Source organism: Microtus ochrogaster, linkage group LG8 (assembly GCF_000317375.1).
Source record: "Microtus ochrogaster isolate Prairie Vole_2 linkage group LG8, MicOch1.0, whole genome shotgun sequence".
Classification (NCBI taxonomy): Eukaryota; Metazoa; Chordata; class Mammalia; order Rodentia; family Cricetidae; genus Microtus; species Microtus ochrogaster.
The window spans coordinates 19,438,789-19,465,682 of NC_022033.1; the positions used below are offsets into that span (position 1 = coordinate 19,438,789).

The following is a 26,894-nucleotide window of genomic DNA, read 5'->3' on the forward strand; positions in this document are numbered from 1 at the left end:
CTCTTTAAACTAACAAACAACAGAAGGAAGCTGGGGAGATGGCTCTATTGACCAGGGGCTTGCACACAAGCACAGAACCTGAGTGGGATTCCATGAAGCCATATAAAGAGCTGGGTGTGGTGGTGCACGCTTATAATCCTAACCCTGAGGAGGCAGAGGGGGAACCCTGGAGCTCACTGGCAGCCAGCCTAACTGAAAGGGTGAACCTCAGGTCCCGGTGACAGACCTCGTCTCAAAAATAAGGTGGGCTGTATCTGGGAAATGCCACCCGAGAAAACCTCTGGCTTCCAGATGTGACCACATGCACACTATGGTTTGCCCGTACACACCCAATAAAAAACATTAACGAAACAGCAGGGAGCCCGCGGCTGACAAGAGTGAGAGCCTCTTCAGATCTTCCTTGAAACAACGCCCCACGCTTTGCTCTAACAAAGAGGTCTGAGAGCATCCGGGCACATAGCGTGTACTATGGGGCTCTGTGTCGATATGTGCCCCACCCCAGCTGCTGTAATACAACAGCATCAGGTATCTTAGACACTGCCAGGCCTCACCTGGAATAATGAACCAGACCATCTCACAGACAGGAGAAACACGTCCCCTCAGGTAGAAAGATTTATTATTATGATTAACAACGTACCACTTATAAAATGGAAATAAAAATGACAGAGGTTTGGCGCCAAAGTGGCACGTCCAAACTAAAACCAGTACAAAAATAAACTTTTAAGCTACGCTTTTAAAATAAACATGGCTGAGACAGTAGGGGAGAAGTCTGTCTTGCCGTGTGCTGGAGTGCCACCACTGTCGCAGCAAAGCAGCCCTGCTGAGTATGAACAGTGCCCGGGGGAGCTGCCCGTGATCTTGCAAAAATGCAAGCAAACGAACAAAGATAAATATACAAGAGTTATATTCCTGAGCTACACAAGTTTAGGGTGTCTAAACTGTAGTGGGTTCCTGCTAAAGAGGAGTCCCGTGGGGTCGAGGCTGATGAACTTTCCCTGGCGCCCAGACACTGGCACCAGAATGTGGCATCGTGCTCTGAGAGAAAGCTAAGTCCACTGCTAACAAAGACGGAGCCTGTGATCCTGCATGGCCCACCATCATGGCACTAAGTCTCCCGCTGCAGATAAGCAGGGACATGGGCAGAGGAAAGGAAGAAGCTGATTGGTTTGGGGCCCCGTGCCCGCATTTCCTTCCATACTTGCTGCACAGAGCAGCAGCGGACCGCAGCAGTCAACAACCATGGGCACAGCAGGCCAACACAGGCAGCGAGAGAGCCCTGTCTACACAGCCTTCGGCCTCCAGCAGCTCACTCCCCTCCTCGCCCGCCACAGAGCAGGACCAGGACGGCTGGAGTAGTGTGCTGGCTACCGAGAGGGAGGACTGGAGGCCAGAGCACAGCCGAGCCAAAGCCTGCCTGGCCTAGGAGCAGTGCAGCAGGACACTGGCCATGCTCAGATTCCTCTTGGGTCCCAGCGAGGATAACAAATGCTGAGGGGAGCAGGAAGAGGGAGCTAATGTGCAGGGCGCAGTCCACACCTGAGCGACTGCCTGTGCCACCTGAGCTGGTGCCGGAAACACGGAGGGAGGATGTCAAGCCGTCCCTGCAGCCACATGCTGAGCTCCACTCATTGGTCCTGGACCTTGGCCTTTTTGGCTTTCAGGGACAGGTGCTGCAAGAGAAGAGGAAACATTAACGGAGATGGTGAGACTGAGAAAGCAGACTCAAGCCGACTCCAGTCAGATCCTCCACCTAGCCCACACGGTCCCAAGGAATGCTGTGCCCCTTGGGAAGCTGTCTGCAGGGGGCCAGCTATAAATAACAAGAAGCTTCCTTACATCGCCATGGGCACAACTGAGAACTGAGGAAAAAACCATACTGTAGGCAAATCCAAATTCCTACAAATTCTCAAATATGTATCTGAGGCAAAGGATGAACATAAGCTTCTAATCAGGGATCTCTCCTCACCAATGGAGGGGGAGCTGACATCCCGTCAATAATGTAAGCCAATGAGGCACAGACCCTCAGCTCAGCCAGGCTAGCACCCAGAAGCTCTTCCCAAAAGGATGCTGCACCCCCAACTGCTAGTGCTCAAACCCCATGTCCTAGCACATCCAACATGACCACACAGAACCCCAGAGAACTGCAGCCCTGAAGAGACAGCACACTACCAACAACATGAGCTGACAGACCAGCAGGCCCCAGGCCTAAGAATATGGGCGGATTCCAGGCTTTCTACACACTTGTGCCTGAGAGGAGAGCACGGGTCCTCAAACAGTGAGCCCAGATGCTCTCCTAGATCCCAAGGGTCTCTCTGGGGCAAATCTTGGTGGGCTTGCTGCTTCTCTGAATTCTTCCCTCTCTGTTCCTCACCAGAAATGACCCTAAACTAATTCTGGACATGGGTGGCCTCATCCAGGCAGAGGCAAAGACACCACCAGCTTGTGAGCCATTTCTGGTGTCTTTATTGGAAGGAACGCCGAGTATAAACAAAGCTGACTTTGAGCCTCTACAGAGAGAAAGCAACTTTGAAAGACAAATGATGGGAAGTCACCAGAGGCGCCAGGAAGAGCATGCCAACAACTGAGGGCTGCACACGGCCCAGAGGCTCGGCTGTGTCCAAGGCAGCAGACCTGCCCTGCAGGGGCAGCCCCTGGAAACCTGGAGAGTCCCTGAAGAAATGGCTCAACCTTTGGACCTCAATCCAAAAAGATACCAAGCTGCCACAAAGAGGTTCTGGGGAGCCCTGCCATATAGTGAGGATGTTCTGGGTGGTTTCTAAAGGGCCAGCTCTCTCCAACCCTCTTATCATGGTTCAGAGGGCAATTCCTCAGCCTCACAGAGGAGGGATCACTCTCTAAGAGCAAAGCACGTGAACAAACACACGGAGCAGGTCTGTGGCACCTCAAAAGGGTCACCAAGGGCAGGCAGCTACTGCTCCACCCCTGCTGACTGCAACCTCGAAGGGGCGAAACAAGACCCTCCGCATACACAGGGAGGCCTGAGAACGGCCGCTGGCCTCTCAGAGACACTGCACATGGCAAAAGAACTCTTTAAAGGGTTAAGATGAAAAACAAAACAAAATTCTTTCAAGGTAGAATTACACAGAGGAAAACTATCCTTCAAAAATAAAAATGAAGCAATACACTTGCAAATAAACAAGAGGGTGTTCCACCACAAGAAGGCGCTGAAGATGCACTGAAGGAAGTTCCTCAGGCAGGGATCCCACAATGACAGTGGGAAATAGAGATGCTCTGCTATTCACTCTGGTGAAGATACAACTAACTGTTTAAAAGTAATCATAACGTATGACCAAGTATAAACATGTGCAGAAATAAATTACTGACCATCAACAGCACAAAGGATACTTGGATACAAAGCAAGATACTGGTCTAAGTTTCTTATATTATAGCTAAGCAGTGTGATACTAATTCAAGATCAACCATGAGGAGTCCAGGGTGTAAAAGGCCTCAAAGAAATAAAATATAATACTAAAAAAAAACATTAATTGAAAAGCAGTAAGTTTTAAAAATAAAAACAATGACTAAAATGGACTAACGGAATCATTTCAAGGCAGCGTGCTTAAAAACAATCACTCAGCTCAATTTCCAGCAACACACACATTCACACATGCACGCACATTCACACTAATAATTACACTAACTAACTTACCACACAATTACAGCACAGTGCAGACTGAACAGTCTGTGGGCCTCACCCAGCCAGAAAGCCAGTATACCTGTCAGTCTTCCAAACATGATCAACCATCTTTCAACTAAGTTATATTAGAAGAATGCATGGACTTTGGGGTCAATGAATGGACCATTTTTGCAAAAATGAAAAAATCATAAATCTGTTTTCCAAAGTGCAAGTAGTAACGGTCTCACCTGTGTACTATGTGTGTGTGTGCGCGTGCACGCGTGTCAGTGGGGGTGGCTGGGAATGATCTAGGGTACTGAGATGGAAAACACATACAGACAACACTATGAAGAGGCTGCTGTTTGCCTGGGGCCAGGTTCCCTCCAGTCCTACCGTTCCTTGTTGATAAAAGTGTGGAGCCAGCTCCAGCAGCCAAGCAGATTCTATGGCAGTCACGTCTCGCATGTAATACTTGGAGGTCTGTATAACTTCATTGTAGATAACCCTAAACAAAGAATGGACGGAAACACAGGCTGACATCACCTCTGCTCTCAGCACAGCAGGTGCACGCTGTCTGGGTGCGGCTCTACACACAGGCACTGCGGCAGCTCACTCAGCCTCCCGACCGAGTGGTAAGTCACTGTGTTCCACAGATGCAACTCTACATCCTGCATGATTTTCAGGGCTCTCCAGCCAGCCACAAAGGACCTTGCCAGATCGTGGCCTGCATCTGCAGAGCTCTCAACAGAACTTAAAGACTTAATTAGAAAGTACAGAAATGGGCTCAAAGTCTTGATTGTTCCAAAAGACTAGAAAATGACCATAAAGACACACAAAAGAACCTTCCAAAGTGACAAAAATATTTTAAATGCAATTTTGCATGCAGGTTATACCTCTGTCAAAACCCATCTTTAACTGTCATAAATTATGTCTTAAGAGGAAAAAGACTTATCTAGGGATAAGGAAATACAGTCAAAGAGCAAGGAACATGTTTGCTAAGCCCTGGACTTCAGGAGTTCACAGAGTAAACACTAGTTTCTGAATTATGGGAAGAATTAACTCAGGGCATCCTTAAGAACTACAAACCTATAAATACAAAAGCCATATGGAGTTTGTCTCTTAAACACTAGTAAATGAATCTCGGTGGATGGAAAGAAGGGGAGGGGAAGAAGTGGCAGGGCTAGGAATGTAATTTCCTTACTATGCTCAAAGCTTGGGGGGAAGAAAAAAGAGAGGGAAGGGAGAGCAGGGAAAGGAGAAGAGGAGATGGCAGGGAGACAGGAGGGAAAGGGGGGAATGGATGGAGAGAAGAACAGGATGCACAGAAAACTAGGTTCCCTCCTGGACTTTTATATACTCAAGGGAGCAGGGAGACAGCTATAAATTCAGCGCTCAGGTCACAATCCACCTAAGAAGCTTCTAGATCTGCACTGGTAAAAGCATGGCCTAATTCTTTGGTCAATTTAAATACTCATCAGAAACACTGCCAGGAGTTAAACAGTGGGCACCGCCCCAGGTTCTGATTCGGGAAGGCTGGATAGAGCCAAGAACCTGCATTTCCAACATGGTTCCAGGCGGTGCTGCTGCTGGGAGCGCAGGGTACAATGTGCCTGGCACCAGTGTTCCCCGGCTCCATCCCTATCACTGACACTTTCCAACTTCTCGCCACGCCACATGCTCCTGTCTTCCCGAGGACCGAGTTCTTTCAACTAGTAAAGGACAAAGCGTTACTGTCTTTAAAATTTCTAATCCTTTTTCAATCCATATTTTTGTAAAATATAGTGTAAATAAATTATAGATAGGAAATAAACACAAAATGTAAGCCCACATTAGCACTGACCTGGGAAGACATAAACGTGGCTTGTGAAACACCATAAAAATATCCGTGCTGTCTCTCACTGCTGCACTTGCCTCTGTCTTCCCAGCCAGGACTGCAGACTGGAATCTTCTTTCGGTCACCCTCTGTCAGCTCACTGCTCAGTCCCCAAAAACATGTGCTTCCTTCATGCTGCCACAGCTCTGCTACCCTCTTTCCTAGATGTAACTGTCTTGAGTCCTTTCCTGCCAAAAACGCCAGTCACCAGGTCCAGAGCAAAGATTATTAATTTCTCCATGGAGCCTGGCTTCCCGGCACTGACTCCAGCACTGCATACAGCCACTAGGAAAAGCCTTCTCCTACAAGAATTCAATCTGTTTGTTTGTTAAGAGTACAGCTGGAGGCCCGTGGTGGTGGCACACACCTTTAAGGCAGAGGCAGGTGGAGTTTTGTGAGTTTGAGGTCAGCCTCGTCTACAAGAGCGAGTTCCAGGACAGGCCTCAAAGCTACAGAGAAACCCTGCCTTGAAAAACAAACAAACAAACAAACAAAGGATAGCTGGGATCTGAGTCCCCTCTCCATGCTGTACCTCAAACAGGAAGCCTTTAGTCAGTGGGTCAAAGTGAGCACCTGTTGGGAGAATGACTGAGGAGATACACTGCAGTTTAAGATTTTTTTAAAGAATATTTTATTGAGTACAGTGTAAGATAGCTGGGTAGTTACTGGAGTGCTGTTTACCTTTAGGGGTTCCCTGATAAAGCAGAAATCCTGGCAACCCAGCACACCCAAGTCAACACAGGGAATAGAGCGCCTGTACTGCCAGGCCACCCAGAGAACATGCAGGGTCAAGTTCAGCAGCAGGAGGGGCTTACCAGCGGGGTGGCTTCTCTGCATAGAGGACGGAGGCAGGGTGGATGTGCAGCTCATGATCATCGCGGATCGTCCTATGAGACATGAGAATTCTGTGTGAAGCACACTGCATGCACTTATTGTAAGAGCCTGGAACACTTTACATATGCAAATCCTTTTCTACAAATGTGTTAGTATTAACCCCCAGGTGCATGTAGATTGGATTTCACACAGAAGAGACGCTACTCTCTAGACATACCTCCACCAACACTACCACCTCGGAATCAAGAATAAATCAGGCTAGAAGAGGGCTGGGCATGGTGGAGCACAGCTGTAATAACGACTGTAATCCCAGCTACCTGCAATACTGAGTCAGAAGGATGGGGGGCAGGGAGCAACCTGGACAACTTAGCAAGACTCTTTTCTTTCTAAAATAAAATGTGAGGTTAGCTCAGCAGCACAGTGCTTGCCTAGCGAGCCCAGCATGGGAGGGGACACACTGTGGACACTCAGAACAAACCACACAGGAAGAGAACATTTATCCACAATAATGATCGTGTCTATCGTCTACAGATCCCCTCTCAAAACGATCCCTTCCCTGCAGAAACTGAGGTTCCACAGACTTCCTACTGCACAGTGAAATACTGACGACAGGCGATGGCAGGAGGCACTGTATGTACCCAGTGAAGAAACAACTGAAGGCTCCAAAGACAAAATGCCATCCCACATGCCAGGCTGTGTCCTATAGAACTTGGGGACACAACGAACAGCCCACTGGGGAAAGTGTCTTCTCTAGACCACAGCACTGTTAATGGTTCCTCCCATACTGGAAATGTAGATATGTCACTGACATCCTAAACACGTGTCACTGTGTATGGCTGCACTGGGCATTAGGACTCTCCCAGAGAGCAGACAGTCTGCTAGAAGCTTGACAGCCAACTTCACTTGGTGTTAGGAGACCTGATGTCAATTAGAAGCTGCTCGGCTCTGACCTCTGCACAGTCAACTGTGGCCTCGTACCTATATGCTCCAGAGGAGTGAAGCCGCGCAGCATTTGCAAAGAAGCCCGACACGATGCACTTCAGGACGGGATCCGGATCACCTGCACAAGGCAGCAACAGAAGGCTGGTGAGACCCAGCACCCTGGCACCGCATTCCACATGCTCCTCCCCGGCTGTCTCGGCCACCTGAAACCATTTCTGAGCACACTCGGCCTTGTGCTCCCATGTCTGACAACCGTCAGAACAAGGCAGGACTGCCCCCATAACAAGGGCTCTCCAACCAAGCCCAGGCACAGCGGCCTGGACCCAAGACAGCCGCTCCACAGACCGGCCAGTGAGCTCAGAGCCCTGTAGAGACACAAACTGCGAAAGCACACTGCCCTGTCTCTGGCTGCCAGCTAGTTTGCAATTCTCCACCACTTCCAAACATTCTGTTCCTTTTTAACTGACATTTCTATTGCTACAGCAAACACATCTTTCATGAACAAAGCATCTCCATGCACTAGCTCATAGCCATGAGATGAATTCTAAATTACCATGCAGGGGATAATCATGTTTTAATGGCTGAAGATATACTCCATTTCATCAATTCTAAGCCATTTTAACTCACTTAAGTCAAGACACAATTACAGTGGCAGTCACTCCTAGTAATATATAAAATAACGATGAATACGTGTCTTAGCTCTGATGAAGCACAGTGCATGGGCAAACAGGTTGCTACAGGTGGAAGCCTTACAGGGCTCTCAAAAATCATTTTACTGAATTTTTTACAGCAGGTTTTGGTGGGGGAAGGGGAGGCTACGCTACATTCTTTTATTTTTTAGAAATTAAATTACTACTTGTGTGTTTTTATTTCTTCTTGGTGAGTTTTATATTCTAATCATTTGTTTACCTATCCAACAGGCTCAAGAAAGTCATTCTATAATAAACTTGGTTTTTAACTGCATAACCGTTGGAATACATTTTACTGTTCTCTAACCTCCTAGATGTGTTGTAATTTACATGCAATTGCTTGTCCTGTCTGACTGTCATGACTGTTCCCAGCAGAGATGCTAAACCTCAAGCCTGCATTCTGTCCACTGCCCATCCAGATGCAGCCCCTTCCTCCAGCTGGTCAGAATCCCCATACACAACAGGCTTTGTTCTCGTGGGTTGTTTCAGAGAGGGCAGAAATGCATGCAATAACTGTTTGTGACCCTCGAAACCCAGCTTCGTAAAATCATTCCTCAGCACCCCACTCCTGGGCAGTGGGATGACAGGGAAGACAGACGCAGAGGTGAGGCTGTCCTTTATCTGCCAGGCGACAGGACCCTGGGCAGATGTTCTCCAGCTGGCAACCCTTACAAGTGTCCTGTTTCCGCATGGCACCCTGGCATGGCACCCTGCATGGCAAGCTCTGGCGGATTTCTCCTTCCCTTCACTATTTCTGCTACTTGCCACTGTTACTAAAGTGTCTACACTGTCACTTCTACAAGGCCCTATAGCCTAGCATGACAGTCTACGTGTCTCCATGATACCTCTCTTCACTGCACTGGGCTCTCAGTGAACCAAGCTGTTGTCATAGCCAATCACTTTTTCTTAATAGAAAAGCAAACAGCACTTCCTGGGTCCTGGCTCTAACAGGTTTCCCTTAGCCTAAAGCAGCCCAAGTCTCCCAGAGCGCTGAGAGCATGATATAAGTTAACACACAACACTCTCAGACTGCTGCCCGGCCTAGCACACACGTCTCCCAGAGTACAAATAGCATGATGTGAACTGACACACAGCACACTCAGCGTACTCAGGAAATGTCAGAGGTGCTTGTTGCACAGCAGGCTTCAAAACTGCCAAATGAACTCAGTGTGCCCCTTCCTACAAGTTGGATGCTGGGTCTTTGGCTTGGCGGGATACAAGCTATGCAATCCTGAAGGTCATGTGGTTCCTCCCAGGCCTTCCTGGTTCCTCTGTAAACTAAAGACACCATCAACTGCACACCATACAGTGGGAGACAGAAAGAGAATGCAGAGACCCTGACATGGTGCCACCTACAGTGGATGCCACAAATGGCCACCTCGGTCACTGCTACAAGCCAGGACGTCTGGTACAGCCTTACCCTTGAATGCCTAAGCTAAACTTTAATAACCCTGAATGTGAGAAGAACATGCAGTTTTCATGTAATACCTATGAATTTCATTCATTTAAAGTTAACATTTGGGGGATGTTAAGATGGCTAAGCAGACAAAGGCCCTTACAGACAGCCTTAATACCTGAGTTCAAAACCCAGTAGAGGAAAAGTTCAACTCATGTGCCCACCCAACATACACACACACACATACACACACACACACACACAATCCTAGCACATTTGGAGGCAGGAGGATCAAAAGTTCAAGGTCATTCTCAGCTATAGTAAGGCTGAGGTCAGCACATGCTATATGAGACACTGTCAAAAATTGTAAATTTTTGCAACAACCATCACTATATTGATTATATGTGCAATGATGTGGAAGTTAATAATCCTTAAGCATTTTCACAAGCTTTAGCAATTCGGGGGAGGGAGCAACAGCCAGCAGGAATAAAAATGAATCTTTCCATAAGGGCGCCCAGCCTTACATTCCCACTGAATGGGTGCAGGACGCGCGGGATGTAAGCTGGCTGCAGGTACATGGCCTCATATCAGCCCAGCATGAGAACTGGAGGATCTAACTGTGTGGAGCAGAGAGGGACAGCACAGGCAGGGACAGGCCACACCCACCTTCACTGGACGTCTTGGGCACCTGGAACTTGACGAGGAGCTTTTTCAACTGTTCTCTCACGGTGGCAGCTCTGACAAGACCCTTGTAATTCAGGAAATGTTCCTGACACCACTGGGAGCTCTTGTTGTGCTGCAGAGGGGCCACGCAGAGGAGACGGTCACCAGGTCAGACAGCTTGGCTGACGCAATGCCGTCAACAGGTTACTTTCTCTTCCCCACTCGCCCTACCCCATCTCTAAAGCAGAGGGTAACAACCAAACACGCTGCCTGCTGGCCCCAGCCCCACTCCTCACACTAGCAAGCCAAAGGGAACTGACGGACAAGCACAGTCAATCTAAAGGAGGTCCGCTCCGCTCCCCATGGCTCTTGGTAAGTCTGTTAGCTATGGGAAGCAACACAGCACATGCAGAAACCATTTGCAAATCCTTATCTGCCCTCAAGGGGACTTTTCCACCACAGTGCCTAATTTCCGTACTCTTGAGTCAGACCGTTACATTGTGCTGAGTTTCAGCAGAGGGAACAGAGCTCCAAAATTTGACTTTTAGCCAGGGAAGAAAGCTTTCAAATAAATTTTTAACATGATAACATTTTTAAATGTAATTTACACAGGATTTTTTTTTTTCAGAAAACAACCAGAGAATGGTCCAATGCCGACCTACAAATGCACTCTTCTGTGGTAAAGCTGGATCGTGAACTTTAGCTAACTTAAATTCACCTACTGAGCAATCATTCTCAGATCTCTGGTAAAAACAAAACTCTGGTATTTCTCTTTTTAAATTATACTAAATTACTAAAAATATGAACTATTATTCCTTTTCCTTTATATTACCTTTTAAAGCTTTGCATCGTTGTTTAGCTTTCAAGTGGGAATTTTAAGTTCTATTAATTGCTCTCAGTTCCACAGAGTACTCAGAATGGAAATTAGCACTACCCATGGCTAATCAGGAAGAGGATATGTGGATCTAAGCAAGGCTCGGGGAACATGCTCTCTGGGATGCCTTTCAAGATTCAATCCACACAATCGTGCTTCTCGGCCCGTCCATCACATGTTGTCCTTCTTTCCTTATACAGTGCACGAGGGACACTGGGAGGTCAAGCTGTCGGCCAGCCTCAAGTGTCATACATAACCAGACAAAGAAAAGGAAACACCCTTAGCTTTTCCAGCAACACTAGTCTCTCCAGAGAGAGGCTGGCAGTCTAACTAACTGGAATGCAGAGGGGTCTCCTGGCCAGGGGTTTATGAACTGTAACTTCTGACCTTGCTCCTAGGGCATCAGAGTGTGTGTGCGCGTGTACGTGTGTGCACGTGTGTCTGTGTGCATGTGTGTCTGTGTGTGTGTGTGTGAGCCTCCAGTGTGGCCATGCTTACTTTGATAAATGCTTCGTACACATTGAGCATGGTGAGATGATCACCCTCCTCCACAGCAAATTTCCGGTGCACTCGAGTCTGTAAAGGATAAAGTTCCATTTAGAATTTGACTTCCATGAGCCTCTTGCACTGGTGGACATGGTATACTCGAGAAGGGTTGACAGACATCCCCATGTCCTACAACCGTCCACTGTTCACTGCCTCCTCTCGGTTCCCTTTAGATCCCAGCCTTGAGTTCTTTCTGTGGCAAAGATCCTCAATAATGCCACTTGTTTCCTGGGGCTGAGAGGCACCAGGTACAATACATATGGCGAAGACAGAAATCATTTACTTCAGAACTTTCTCCTTGAACCAAATGCCACATCATCAAATGCCTCCCTGCCTCCTTCCTTCCTTCCCCACTGAGTACCACTGTCAACCAAGCCCTGTTCTAAGCATCTGGACACAATAATGAACAACAGTGGTGGAAGAAAGACATTACACTAAAAAATTAAATAAAAATAAAAATCAAGCCGGGCGGTGGTGGCGCACGCCTTTAATCCCAGCACTTGGGAGGCAGTGGCACGCGGATCTCTGTGAGTTCGAGACCAGCCTGGTCTACAAGAGCTAGTTCCAGGACAGGCTCCAAAACCACAGAGAAACCCTGTCTCGAAAAACAACAACAAAAAAACAGTCAAGCAGAATCTGTAATGTACCAGAGGTAGGAAACATGGCGGGGCAGAGAAGGGCTGCAAAAGGGGGCACTGCCATGTTAGACAAAGGGTCTTATACTTTTTCTGAGTCACCTGCATGAGAGGCGGGGTCTTAAAAGGGACAACAAACAAAACCACTTGGGTGTGAGTGACAGACTCTGCCTCCACAGTATACAGGAAGAGTATAATCATGCTCGTGAAATCTTCCCATTATACACAGCATACTCACTCAGTGGCAATCTAGGATCTTTATACAACTGTCTGCAGTACTTTCTAGGTGAGATTTGACAAAAATGCACAAGAGAACAGTGAGAAGCTGGGACTTACTGCCTGAGACTTCTGGTTTGAGGGGAAAACAAAGACATTCTGGATCTGCATCATGGCGGCGATGCTCAGGACCTCCTGAGAACAGCCAAAGTTCCCTAGAACACAAGAGGCATGTTTGTAAACATGGCGGCGATGCTCAGGACATCCTGAGAACAGCCAGAGTTCCCTAAAACTCAAGAGGCATGTTTGTAAACATAACAGCAGTGCTCAGGACCTCCTGAGAACAGCTGAAGTTCCCGAGAACACACAAGGCGTGTTTGCAAACATAGCAGCAATGCTCAGGACCTCCTGAGATCAGCCGAAGTTACCCAGAACACAAAAGATGTGTCTACAAATGGACGACATAGCAATAAGGAGTTAAGGGCATTTCTCAACGTTTTCCTTCTACTGGACTGTGAAATGTAAAATAAGATCATATCTAATAGTTCTTTTTTCAATTCCCTAGCATGTAAGTATTTACCATGCCATGAATGGCTCCATGTGTCCCAACTGAGGATTCTTTCCTGCAGCACTAAGGCTGAAGGGCTCCTGATGCCAGCCAGGGTGAGGCCACACTGACCTGTCACCAAAGGTAGTTCAGTGGCCTGCCTGCTCCCTGCCCTCTACATGGACGGCTGGAGTCCAGGGAAAAGCATAGAGGGAAAGGGAAGAGTGTGTAGGGCTGTGTTAGTGCTAGTGTCCTTCCACTCTTGGCCCAGCTGTGGAGTGGCCTGCCTCTCCTAAGTACTCCTCTGCTCTGGGCACAAGCCTATGGCACAAGGCAATGGAGACGGCATCCTGAGAACAGATTCTGCAGCAGCTCATCATCCAGGACACGACGCGGAGCAAACTGCACTCCTGTCTGGGTCTCCACTGCTCTCTGCCTGAAGTATAATGGAGTCCGCTCTTGCTGCACTTAGAATCTCACAGCTAACTTCTACCATGCTACCTTTGAAACATGCCTTCGTAAACGGCCACCTGATACAACAAAGGCATAAAATACAAACAGGACCGTTCGGGGGTGTGGGGACAGCTCCTATACTACCAAGATGTTTGTAACTAAAGAAACAGACCTTGCCCTAACTCACATCAACAAAAATCTGCAGAGAAACTGGAACTAACTTGGTATGTTGCTTTAGCACATAAAGTCACGCAGTCACTGTGGCACAAAGTGTGATCATTTCTCAGACAATTGAAGTTAGCACAGTTTTTCGGAAAATACAAGGATGTTCCTCAGAAATCTAAAACAGAATGATCCAGCAAGCCTGCTTCCGCATACACTCAACGGAACTGAAACTGGTATGTGGAAGGAAAAGCACACTCTGGTGTCCACTGCAGGATGAAGACAAGATACACACAGTGGAGAACACTTATTACACAATATTTAAAAAGTAAATTCTGTCACCCAGGACAATGCGGAAGGCAGTGGAATCTGTTGGGCCAAGTAAACACTGTATACTTCAGTTACTATGGTAACAGAGCAGACTGGAGCCACGAGAGGCTGCTGAGAGGGGGAGCAGTGATCAAGACTGGAGAAGTTGCGGGAAGGCTACAGCTGAAGGCTGGAGGAGCGAGCTGCAGTGATCTATGGTAACCACATTATGATGTACAGGTCAAATTGCTAGGAGAACTCCATAATGTAATGATGGGCTAGTTACCTGGACACAAGCTTTCCACTATGTAAGCACCAAACATTACACTGTGTCTTATAAACACACGGTTCATCATTAGTAAAAAATACTTTGTTGCTGTTGTCACTTTTTAAACCATAATTGGTCCCTCTTCCTTCGATGCACAGAATTCAGTTCTCTGGAAATCAAAATAAAGTCAAAAGGAGCTGTCAGGCTCCACCCACCTGATTCCAACAGCATCTTGGCAAACATGGGGTTCAGAGGGAACTCCGCGATTCTCATGCCGAGCGGCTCTGTCAGGCGACAGTCTTTGTCCAGGCCTGTCAGAAGAACAGAGTCAGAAGGCAGGGACCACTGTGCTGGAAGAGGAACAGCAATGAAAGATGACTCACCACCACCAACCCAGCCCGACACAGCACCGTTACATCAACAGAGAAAAGTCACACTGAGCTCAACACCCAGCTTTAAAAGCTGCTGCTTCTAACGAACTCTATTCAAGGACTTCATTACAGGCAGCAGCCTGCACTTCTACTGGGCATCAGAGAGATTCTCAATATCATAAGTCATCAGAGACATGCAAATCAAAACTACCAGATACCATTTCAAATCCACTAGGTCAGCTGTGATTCAAAAGACAGACAGTAACGAGTGTTGGCAACGGTGTAGAGAAAGTGATGGGGGGGAGGGGGGTCCATCAAAAACTCATATGCTGATGTTCATGGCAGCACTATTTATACAGACCAAAAAAAAAAAAAAAACCTCACAATACCCACCAGTTAATGAATAGAAAAAAAATCACTATTCCATACACTGGAATAATATTTAGCAGCAAAAGTAAATGTTATACTGATAACTTGCTACAACTGAATGATACATGGATAACCTTGGAAAGAGCTAAGTGAAAGAAGCCAATCACCAAAGACAACCTAAGATTCCATTTCTAAGCAATGTTTAAACTAGGCAAATCCATGGAGCCAGCAGGTTAGTGGTTGCCTGAGCCAAGGAAGACAGGAATGGAGAATGCAGACTTTTAGGAATGGCGAATGCAGATACACATTTCTCTTCAAAATGATGTGAAAATGTTCTAAAATCAGACTGCACTGAAGACAGCGCAACACTATGACACTGGAAGCTCTTGTACAGCAGGTTGTGAATTAACAAACTGTGCGGTATATGATGTGTGCCTTAATAAAGCTATTTTTAAAATACTGAAGACAAATCTCAGGGCAAAGCCTTCACTAAAACTTCCTGAGAATGCCCCACTCACAGAACCTCCCAGGAGGATACCACTCACAGGGCACAGTGCATAGCAGAGATGGTAGCTCCTGAGCTGGCACCATTTCTTCTAACGTAAGGCACATACTGTATTTTCAAATAAACCAGCAGGGCTTCCTCCACACAACAGAGCACTCTTGCCCAAACAAAATCCAGGCTGCTATCTGCCCAACTCCTGTAGGGAACTCAGGAATGAAATGAGAGGGATTTGGGGGTGGGGCTGGGAAAGAAAAGGGGGTCTGAGAACAAGAACTAGGTTCTGCAGAGATCTGCCAGTCTCTGTGTGTCTCTTCAAGTGTGGCCCTGGTGATGGCTGAAGGAACTCTAGCCAGCCCAAGCATGTCAAATATGCCTTTCTCCCCTATTCCTGCCTTGCTAACGATCATTAGATAGCATTCCTGAAGCAAGCCCCCAGGTCTATTCCTTTATTTGGCAACTTCCTCCTCTTGAGGTTGACTACCAAGTACAGCTAACAAGGTATTAAAGTCCAGCAATCAAAAGCCCCCTTTCGGCTCACCTAATTAACATGCCCAATTAAACTGAAACACCTCATCGTAACACAGGGTTTCCCGTCTTACTTTTATGAACCATTATTTACCTATGGGCCACATCTGTCTCCCTGCCATCCAGACACAGTCCTTTGTCCCTCTGAGACAAACACCCTTACTCCTCTGCCTTGTTCCCTTCCCTTTCCCCCTCACCCTCTATCTCCTGTCTTTGTGTCTCCTCTGTGCCGAGAACCTGAGCCAATGCCAATCCTTTCATCAGTTATCCACAGTTCCTGCCACACTTTGTAAATTATCACATTGGCCATGAGTTACTTTTATCTAATCTCCATTTCAGTGGAGTAAATACCACTAAAGAGTTTATGCACATGGGGAGGGCCAATCCCATTCCTAAAGACTCTAAAAATTCTAATGTGAATCCAGTTACCTAGGTTGTGGAATATTAGTTGAAGATGTGCTATATTTGTTTACGCTGTGGAACATTTGTTTAATGACACAAAAACGTGTTACATTCTTTTATGTTGCATTTGTTTAACTCTGTGAAGCTGTGTTACTTTACCTGTCTAAATATCTGATTGGTCTAATAAAGAGTTGAACGGCCAATAGCTAGGCAGGAGAGAGAAATAGGTGGGGCTAGCAGGCAGAGAGATTAAATAGGAGAAATCTGGCAAGAGACGATAAAAGATGGAGCAAGAAGAGGGGAAGAGGAGGACATTAGGGACCAGTCACCCAGCCACACAGCAAGTCACAGAGTGAGAAGTAAAGAAAGGTATACAGAAATAGAGAAAGGTAAAAACCCAAAGACAAAGGTAGACAGGATAATTTAAGTTAAGATAAGCTGGCTAGAAACAAGCTAAGCTAAGGCTGGGCATTCATAACAAAGAATCAGCCTCTGCGTGATTAATCCAGAGCTGGTTGGTGCCCACCCCCCCAAAAAAAGAACCAACAACATACCTACTATCATATAAGAGAACACATGAAAAATAGGCATACCTCCGAGAGCATAGAGTAACTCCAGGGCCTGAACCATCGATTGTGCTGGCGGGGGCTGCAAAACACATCAAAGTCCTCCTAGGTTAGTCTCTCTTCAACTAGGAACTGAAAAATGTGATCACTCTGGCTCACTCTCTCTCTATTACACCCTGTCCGCCCGCCCAGTCTCCATGCTGCTGGTACCTTAAAATGTGCCTCCCACCTTTGCAGCATCCTTAGCAGTGCCTTCTTCAGCGTTTCAAGCTGCCCTTCTTCATCCCCACTCCATCACTGGAGACAGTCCCTACTTTAAACCACCCCTCACTACCCTAAGCTCCCCTCAGCCTTCTCATACACTGGGAGCTGCAAAGCCTGAAGCACAGGGGGAATACTAACGCCTACTGCCCAGGCCTCACCATGGTGAGTTATTAACATGTTCAAATTGCTGAGCATGTAGAGAACGCTGATGTTACAGAGTGTGCACCAAGGCTCATCTCACACTGTGCCCTTCAACACCTCTGCCACCTCTGTCCTTCCCTCTAAAATCCTCGCTGAGCACCTCTGGGTGCCAGGCATCAGTGGTCCCTTCTAGGGACGCGGTTCCTAGTAATCCAGTTAACAGTACTATTCCAGACTGCACTGCCTGTCCTCTGAATCTGCAGAGCAGCAAATGCACTTTAAGCATCGGAGTGATTTAACTCAATTTCACAGATGAGGAAAGTGACAATTAAAAAAGGACATTTGAGCAAGGCTTTGCAGCACTCGATGCAGGGTCAGAAGCTAAACTGAGGCCTTTTAGTTGTTGTTCACCAAAGAACAAAGTCAAGCCTAGTCAAGATCTAGTGACCGACTATATCACCTTGACGGTGGGAACCTACACCTGACTGGTTATATCCAGGGGAGCCAAGGAATCACTGTAATCACTGTCCAAGTCATGCAGTTGGTGAACCAAGCTTCCCTCCGCTACCACTGCTTTCTTCAGAGAGGCAATGTACACACTAGCTCAGCGGAGAGCTCGTGTATCTGGAGATCTACTGTGAGAAAGCAGCAAAACAGCAAAACGGCATGTTAGTGCATCTCGGGGCCTGTGGGCACACGGCCTTGTTCTATGATCTCCAGGCTCTTGCACTCACAGAAGCTCCAGGGTAATTACTTGGGGTCAATACACAATATTCCACCACTGTCACACTCTACAAAGAAGTCAGTTCTTCTATAAGTTGGCAGGTGACAAATACTCGAGGAAATTACTAACAAACGTAACAGATAAAAAGCTCCAAAAATTATATGAAATATACAGTGATCAATACGGTGAGGGGAGTGGGAAGATGGGAGGAAGAGGGAACTAAGATTGCTATGTAAAATAAGATTGTTTTAAAAATTAAAAAAAGAAAGGATAAAAAATAAACTGAGCTTTAAAAACATCTCCCACATGAGAAACAACAAGAAAGATGGATATAACACCTTTCCCACTCAGCCACCAGTACATCTGTGCACCAAGAGAGAGCAGTGGTGAAATGGGAGCACCCAGTCAGGCTGCCATGCTGCTGAGACCTTAGCAGAGCCAGGCAGCCATGCATCACGAGTCCACAGAGGACCAAAAATTCCACTCCGACACCTTCCTGAGGAAATCACCCGAGATACCATGAGCCAGAGTCTCTCCCGAAGCCTTGAGCTCCTTCAGCCGTGGTACTCTACAGCCAGGCCCATTCACACCCTCTGGGTCTGGTGACAGCTCATTCAGGAGGAGCGGGGCTGGAGGCCCCTTCCATTGTCACCCTGAGCACTAGTCAAGCTGCCCTGTGACTCTTGTTGACTTGTCTCTCCCCCAGAAGAAAGGACAGGAGCAACAGAGGAAGAGGAACTCTGGATTTCTCCGGCTCTCCCGGCCACCAGGTTTGCCCCACAACCCGCACAGGACCAAGTGGCACGTGGTGTCTTAGCTGAGTGGGGAAGAAAAAAGATGGCGTGCCCAATCAGTGTCTTCAGACCATAGCCTCACGAGCTCCTCAGCCAGAAGAGGACTTACAGACATGAAGTGGAACCTGAGGACATTGTCGATCCCTAGGGCTTTCAGCTGCAGGATGACAGGGGCCAAATTGCTGCGCTGCATCTCAGGGACGGTGGACTGAGGTAGCTGGTCAAAGGCATCCTCTAAGAACAGGAAATCAGAAACGATCAAAGGTGACACTCAGATGCCCCCATATGCCAGCAGTTTTCCTTCTCTGCCTCGAGCAAGAGCCCTGTGGTTCTGGGGCCAGACACACAACACTAAGGCACAAAGTTGCTTTTACGTCTAGAAAGGATCATTCTATAAAAAAAATATTGGAAAATATATGAATATATACCTCTTTGTGTGTGTGTGTGTGTGTACACCTATATATTTATATTTCAAAACATTCCCCTTAAAAAGCATGTTACTTGGCTAGGCGGTGGTGGCACATACCTTTAATCTCAGCACTCAGGAGGCGGAGGCACATGGATTCTGTTCGAGGCCAGCCTACAAAGTGAGTTCCAAGACAGCCAGGGCTACACAGAGAAACCTACCTTGAAAAACAAAACAAAACAAAACAAAAAGGGGGGGGGCACGTTACTTTACTTCAGAATGACAGAATGATACTTTTCAAATGTCTTTTTATCAGTGAAGTACTAAACCAAAACAGCAAGCATCTGCATAATCACTATCAGGCCCAGTTACTATCAACTCTGCCTAGGGTGGAGTATGTCAAGAAAGCAAGAACAGCACAAATAAGCAAAGAACAATGTAAAAATAAATCACCAAAACTGCCACCAGAATCTGACAAAGGACCTAATTACAAAGAGCAGAAATTGTACAAACCTAGCTTTTAAATCCAGCAGCCAAATGCAGCATCACACCCAGGATCCTGTACTTGCATGTCCCACAGGAACATAAAGTGACCTCAAACAGGAGAAAGCACCCCAAGGCAGAGAGATGGGGGTAGAGGGGAGAGAACAGGGAATTAGGGGAAGACTTTATAAAAACCAGACCAAAGGGTGGTGAGAAAGGAACGCATAAAATCATTTTTTGTGTACATTCAGAAAGGCCATGGACTACATACATGAATTGCCAAACACACGGGTCTAGCTGGAAGGTTCTAGATGGCAGACAATAGAAGGAAAGGAAGTTCTTTAGTTTTAAGAACATTGTGGATACAGTACTTGTTACCAGGAAAACCACATTCCCCAAGAGCACCACTGGCCAAGACCCTACTGAGAAGATGCTCAGAGACGAAGCTGCGATGGCACGCGGAAGCTGCAAAGGCCTAAGCCACAGGCAGTGCCCCCAAAAGTGTCAGAGGCAGGAAGGACCTGGATCAAGACCAGAAAACAAGCCCCACGAGGAGCAGGTGCTCCTGCCATGGACCATGGAGGCTCAGGACAGAGGAAAGCAGAGACTGGGGAAAGTTCCACCAGGGCTGCCATGAGCATCAGGAGGATCTGCTGGGCAAAGGCAGACAAGCCTAGGGCATGGAAGGTGGAAGTGGTGGAAATGGGAAACAGAGGGCATGTCTAAGAACCGAGTACAGCTGAGAACCCGCTAGAATGTGAGAATAGGGGAGCTGAGGAAAAGTCCAGGAAGGTTCTGGAAAACTAAGTGATCTGAGTAAGGCACAGCTGCACCATCTGAAAACTCAGCCAAGAATGTGAAGGCTGGGCACTAACACACTGGGTACTGCTCCGGGCCCTTCCCAACCACACCCATGCACAGCAGCTAGGGCTGAGGATTCAGTGACCTTTCACCCAAATCCACCTGTCCAGCTTTAGTCCATGTCCTAGCACATGATTTCCTTGACATGTGAGATGAGCGTAGCCATTTCAACTTTAAACATGATTTGAGTTGGAGCTGGAGAGATGGCTCAGTGGTTATGAGCACTGACGGCATTTGCAGGGGACCCAGGTTCAGCTCCCCAGCACCCACATGGCAGGTCAGAATCATCTGTAATTCCAATTCTAGGACATGCAAAGCCCTCTTCTGACCTCCTCAGATACTAAGCACACATGCACAGACATACATGCAGGCAAAAAAATTATATAGAACCAAAGGTAATAATTTTAGTTGTTGGGAATGGTGGTACACCATTTAATCTTTAAATCCCAGCACTTGTGAGGCAAAGGTAGGGAGACCTCCGAGTCTGAGGCCAGCCTGGGTTACACAGAGAGACCCTGCCTCAAAAATAAATAAAACAACTTGAGTTCCTTTAAAAGTTAAACACACAATTCCTAATACCCATAACTATGCAATTCCTCAAAGAATTAACGGTTTCTCTGCACGTCTCATGTCCACACACACTTATACCCAGCACCACCAACCCTTTAGAGCCTAAGAGAAACAGCGTAAATGATGAATGGACTCGGTCGTCCCATGTGTCCCTCTCCTGGTGTTCTGAATCCAGTCTCCAGAGCCCCAGCGCTCCACTTGGACAGCCTGGGCTGCCAATAAGACCAGGCTCAAACACTGCCGGGGCTGTGAAATGCTCCCTGCCTCCCCAGCTCCCCGCAGGGGAGAATGCACCTGCGCAGCTTCAGCGGCTCCCTTTCCTCTACAATCACTTCTCACTCCAGGGCATGGTGGTCTTTTCCTGGGTCTGCCTCTACCACCATACCACCCACAATGTAGCCACAGTCCACGGCTTACTGAGCCCTAGGTCCCCAGGCCCTGATGACGTGCTGAAATAAAGGAGGCCTAGATGTGAGGCTCAAGGGTAGTGAGGTCCTCAGTTCCACACCCCACAGAAGAAGGGGGGGGCAGCTATACATCAACGTCTGTATAAGGATGATGGTAACAGGAAAAGAAAGAAATACATGGCAGTCCTTAGCCCTCAGATTCTTAAGCAAACTGTAAGTAGATACTGGACAGAGGAGGGAATTAATGACCTGAAAATTCCATCTGGACGCTCGGAAGGTGTATGCAGAGGCAAGGCGTGGGGTGGGGTCTCAGTACAACTCCCAGTAAAAGAGACATAGAGACCAGCAGCTCTGGAGCATCACGGTACCTGTGCTCCCCAGCATCGGCAGGCTGAAAGGAAAGCTTCTTAGGGGACAGGCAGGCCTGTCTACCAGAATTCCACTCTGCACCTCAGAACCTAGCATGGCTCATGATGAAAGTGAGCCAATGATCTGTTGTCTGTGAATGACTCTCAGGGCAACTCAGCAAAGACAAATGGGGACTGATGTGAGGTGCCACTGGATTCAGGAGTCTCGGGGTAAGAGCACAGCACATTAAACAGAGGGGAAGTGAGGAAGACAGCGCTTGAAGTACAAAGCCTGTGCTGGGTTCTGACAGGGGCCCAACACCAGGTCAGAAGAGAGGAGGTAGGCAGGTGCGGGGTCAATGAGCCAGCCTCTGAAGGAAGCGGTGGGGACACCTGGGAGGGAGAGCTGGATTTTATGGTAAGTTCTGCCTTGTGCTCCAAAGCCCAGGCTACTATAAGAAAATCCAAAGTTGTTAAGAAACAACATCCACACCTGTATAGAGACGGTAACACTTTCCGGAGCGGTTGCGCCCACCACGTCCTGCCCTCTGGTTGGCTGATGCCTGAGACACTGGTACCACCACCAAGCATTCAATAGCTGTCCTGGGGTTGTAGGCGCGAAGCTTCATAAAGCCACAGTCAATCACATACACAATGCCACTGATTGTGATGGAAGTTTCTGCCACATTGGTAGCCACAATCACCTACCAAAAAGAGAAAGAAAGCTGGTTGGTTCTTCCCAGTTTAAATAAACTTAGAAACCCTAAGATATTTTGATATTTCAAACACTATGCTGTGAGGGAGGAATTAAGGAGTCACCACGCCAGGTAGAAATGATCCAGTTCTAGAACCATACACAGCTCCCTCAAGCTCCCAAGCTCTCCTTCCTCATCTACACAGTGTGGCCACCGCCTCCCCCAGGGTTGTCGAGGGGAGAAGGTCCAAACATAAAGAGATTAGAACCTAACACTGAGCACATGGTAAGTTCTTAATGTCTGTTTTCTCTCTTCTGCAACCAAACAGCCATCTTGTACAAAGCCTCACAAGCACACCCTTGGACTTTCACACCTACTGTATAGAAACATCATCTGCTTGTTCACACAACTATGTCTAAGGTTCCGCATTTGACCAAGCACCGACTAAGAGTTCAAGCTCCTGTGTGTCTACAGCAGAAGCACCCCTATCAGGCAGTTAACTTCAGAAAGCAGCAGGTACTGAGGAGAAAGCACAGCCATTATATGCTACATAGTATATATTACACATTATATAGTATAACAAAGTTTCCCCTTCACATTGCTGTCCAGAGAAAACATCCCAGAAAGATGAACGTGAGCTGAGACCTACTAACAGAACTGGCCAATCCTATAGGGACCCAGAGAGAAGTGCCACAGAAAGGAGATAGTGCCAACACAGCCACTGAGCAAGGAGCGTGGGCGACGGGGGGGGGGGGAGGTCTCTGCTACAGTGCAGTGCAGCAGTCTCTGGCTACTGTGCATACCAGCCAGCTCTCCCCGCCGGGTTTGATGCAGCTGGGAACAGATATATAAAACACACACAACCTTTTTCAAGCACTTCACATTTTATAAAACCATTTTATGAAAATATTCCTACTTTTATATAGTAGAGGGTTACAATTTTATACTAACCAAGTTTATAGTATAAGCTTATACTTATGGCATAAACTACTGTATAGCTTATAGTATAAGCTATTGCTGAGGCAGGGAAGATGATGCAAGGGAAGATGGTGCAGTGGGTAAGGGTACCTATTGTCAAACCTGAGGACCTGAGTTCAATCCCTGGAACCAACATAATAAAAGAATTGACTCCCATAAGTATACTTTGACGTCCACATGTGCATGACACATATGTGCCCTGCCCCACACCACATAAATAAATGTAATAAAAATGTTTAATTACATGTTTTACAGCTAGGAAATCTGAGATCTGAAGCTAAATAACTTAGGGCAAGGCATAACAAGGGTGAAACCCCAGCCTGTAGACTGGCAGAGTGCAGTTCGTGCATGACCGGGCGGGTTCAGACTGTTCCCTCCCAAAACGTCTGAAGCTGGGAGTGGGTCCTTAGACCCACACCGTCCCTCACCTGCTTCACCCTGAGCCACCTGCCATGACCTCCACATCTAGGGAAGGAGAAAGGAGGAGGGGCAGAAATCAGGCTCCTGTTTCCTCCCATCCAATGCTTCTTGCCACCACACCCATCCTCAACCTAATGTCAGGGCTAAACATTGAACTGATTTAAACTTGGTTCTAAAGGCTTAGGAACCGCTGTTAGTAACCTTATCTTGTTCTGACTGACCACAATCCACCATGACAGTCTCTGAGGCTAAGGTAATAATGTGTTTGAGAAAAGTATTAGGCAATCAAAGAAAAGCTCCAAGAAGTAAGCTGCTCTGGTAATTACCGTCAGAGTGGCCGAAACTTCTCTGAGCAGGGTTAGAAACCTCACACCACACTACCTACTATGGACTTTTAGACCTACTGTATAGAAACATGGACCTCAGATTTGAAAGACAAGTCCTGTCTAGCAAAGTTCACTTCAACTGAAAAAATAAAACAGGTGGGGAACTGGAGAGATGGCTCAGCGGTTAAGAGCACTGACTGCTCTTCCAAAGGACCCGGGTTCAATTCCCAGCAGCCACATGGCAGTTCACAACTGTCTATAACTCAAAGATCTGACACCCTCCCACAGCCACACATGCAGGCAAAACACCAATGCACACAAAATAAAAATAAACTATAAAAATAAAATGGTCTGGGGAGATGGCTCAGAGGGCAAAATGCCAGTTGTGCCAGTATGAGGCCCTAAGTTTCCAGAACCCACACAAAACCAGAAGGGTAGCATGTGCCTGTCATCCCAGAACTAACACAGTGAGAGGAGGCAGAGAGAGGAAAACCCCAGCATCTGTGGGCCACCTAGCCTGGTAGACACAGCAGCAAGCAAGAGACCCTGTCTCAATCAAGGCTGCCCTCTGACCTCAACATATGCACTGTGGCACACGTCCATGCTTACACACATGAATGCTCATATACACGCATACATGAACACACACTAATACATACATATACTAAAAGCATCTTAGCAGGACATGACAAAGGGGAGTCAGTGTGATTACAAATGGCTGCAAGCACCACTGAGCAATAGGAGTCTCACCTTTCTGACGCTGTGTGACACCCTTTCAAACACCTTCATCTGCTCAAAAGAAGGCAGTCCTGCATACATGGGGAGAACCCGAAGGTGTTTCTTCATCCCAGTGCGAGCCAGAGCACGCGCCTGCTCGATCAGCATGGATACAACAGTTTCTACTTCTTCCTAAACACAGAACCAGAAACCAAAGAAGCTGGTCATGCTAACACACTGCAAGAACAAATGCTGGCATCCAGGCTTTAACTCTGCCACTTTCAGCAGCTGCTGTGCTGCAATTGCCCACTCAGGATGACATTAAACCCAATGCTACCAATTAACAGTATCAAAGGAATGAAACCCTGTAACTGTACAATTAATAAGACTAAACCTTCCGTAGCTAATAGACAAGTTCCTATAATTAGAAACAATAAGGAACTGGAGAGCTGGCTCAGTGGTAAAGCCTGTACAGCTCTTGCAGAGGACCGGATTTTGTTCCCATCACCCATGTCAGGCAGCTCACTCTGCCTGACTCCAGCTCCAGGAAATCCAATGCCCTCTTCAGGCCTCCACACAGGCATCTGCACTCACTACACATAGATCTACACATAATTTTTAAATGACTATTCATACACAGCTTTTATGGACTAAGGCAAACAGAACATTCCATGTGCACGGGCATGCTGAACATTCTGTGCAGACGGATAAGCTGCAGCCTATGAAGTCATGGTAAGCATTCCTGAGAAAAGATTACTAACTATGGGAAATGTCTGGCAGTGGAAAAGGCTGTGGCTGGAGCTAGTTCTGAGCAGAACTACAACCATAAGAGTGTTCCAGCTTATTTGGCTGTTTTCCACTATGTGATCACTAGCTGCCTGCAGAATGAGCTGGAAAGATGTCCAAATTAAAGGACCCACTCCTAATGTTAGGTCACTTGGGAAAGGGGGCCCAACTTTTTGACCACAGGTTGGGATAGCAAAATGCACAATGCACCTAGTGCAACATCCAATACTGGCAAACAAAACAGCCCCTTTGATGTAAAACCTGATTTATTCTGAAATCAGCTAATACATTTAAAACATCGGGGCAAGAAAGGTGGTTAAGAGCACTTGCTGCTCTTTTAGAGGACCTGTGTTCAGTTACCACCACAGACAGATCCCAATCACCTGAAACTCCAGTTCTAATAGATCCGAACCCTCGTGTCCTCCATGGGCACATGCACCCACATAGTACATATACATACACAAAGGCTCACACACATACACGTAAAATAAAATTTAAATTTTAAAATGCAATTAACCTTATATGAACAGAATAGAGAGGCACTAATGACCCCCTGAAAATCTAGATGGTAGACAATGACATCAAACCAACAATTTTTTATGCAGTTTAGCCACTATGAAATGCAATTAAACCTGACACAAGGAGCTGGAGAGATGGCCTAGTAATTAAAAACACAGGCTGCTTTTCCAGAGGACCTAAGCTTAATTCCCAGCACTCACAGGGCAGCTCACAACCATCAGTAACTCCAATTCCAGAGTACCTCACACCATTTTCTGACCACCTAAAGCACGAAGCATGCAGGCAAAACATCTGTGTGTAATTTAACAAGAAAAGAGAAGAAAAGAAACAAACGGCTAAGAACAGGGCTCTGTTAACTCTGGTACTGACTTAACATGTCTACGCAGAGAGCAAGAACAGGGCTCCATGTTAATTCTGGCACTGCCTTAACATGTCTACTCAGAGAGACTGGGTAGAGTTACCTGGCCAGTAAGGAAGGCTAGTATATCTCCATCTCCCTCTGTCTGGTGAATTTTCACCACTGTGTCCACAGTTGCCTTGATATAATCTGGAACAGGACTGGAAAAAACAGATGAGGAAAAAGCTCATCACTGGAACAAGCTCATTCATTACTCACAGCTCCAATTACCAATAACTTGGCAGCCAAACCTCATCAGGGTTAGTTTGGGCCATCC

General features: G+C 47.0%; 1 protein-coding gene across 1 annotated transcript in view; it reads right to left on the minus strand.

Annotated features, from left to right (window-relative positions):
• Positions 1-599: 599 nt before the first annotated feature.
• The window catches only part of Dhx35 (DEAH-box helicase 35), a 60,062-nt gene continuing 33,767 nt past the window's right edge, over positions 600-26,894 (minus strand). The window contains exons 10-22 of the mRNA XM_013352230.2: positions 26,682-26,778; positions 24,949-25,107; positions 22,273-22,483; positions 18,815-18,939; positions 16,810-16,864; positions 14,260-14,355; positions 12,426-12,520; positions 11,407-11,484; positions 10,038-10,167; positions 7,323-7,404; positions 6,326-6,397; positions 4,031-4,142; positions 600-1,670 (exon numbers count right to left, since the gene is read on the minus strand). Coding sequence (XP_013207684.2) covers positions 1,626-1,670; positions 4,031-4,142; positions 6,326-6,397; positions 7,323-7,404; positions 10,038-10,167; positions 11,407-11,484; positions 12,426-12,520; positions 14,260-14,355; positions 16,810-16,864; positions 18,815-18,939; positions 22,273-22,483; positions 24,949-25,107; positions 26,682-26,778 — 1,357 coding nt within the window. The 3' untranslated portion in view covers positions 600-1,625. The remainder of the gene's footprint in view (positions 1,671-4,030; positions 4,143-6,325; positions 6,398-7,322; positions 7,405-10,037; positions 10,168-11,406; positions 11,485-12,425; positions 12,521-14,259; positions 14,356-16,809; positions 16,865-18,814; positions 18,940-22,272; positions 22,484-24,948; positions 25,108-26,681; positions 26,779-26,894) is intronic.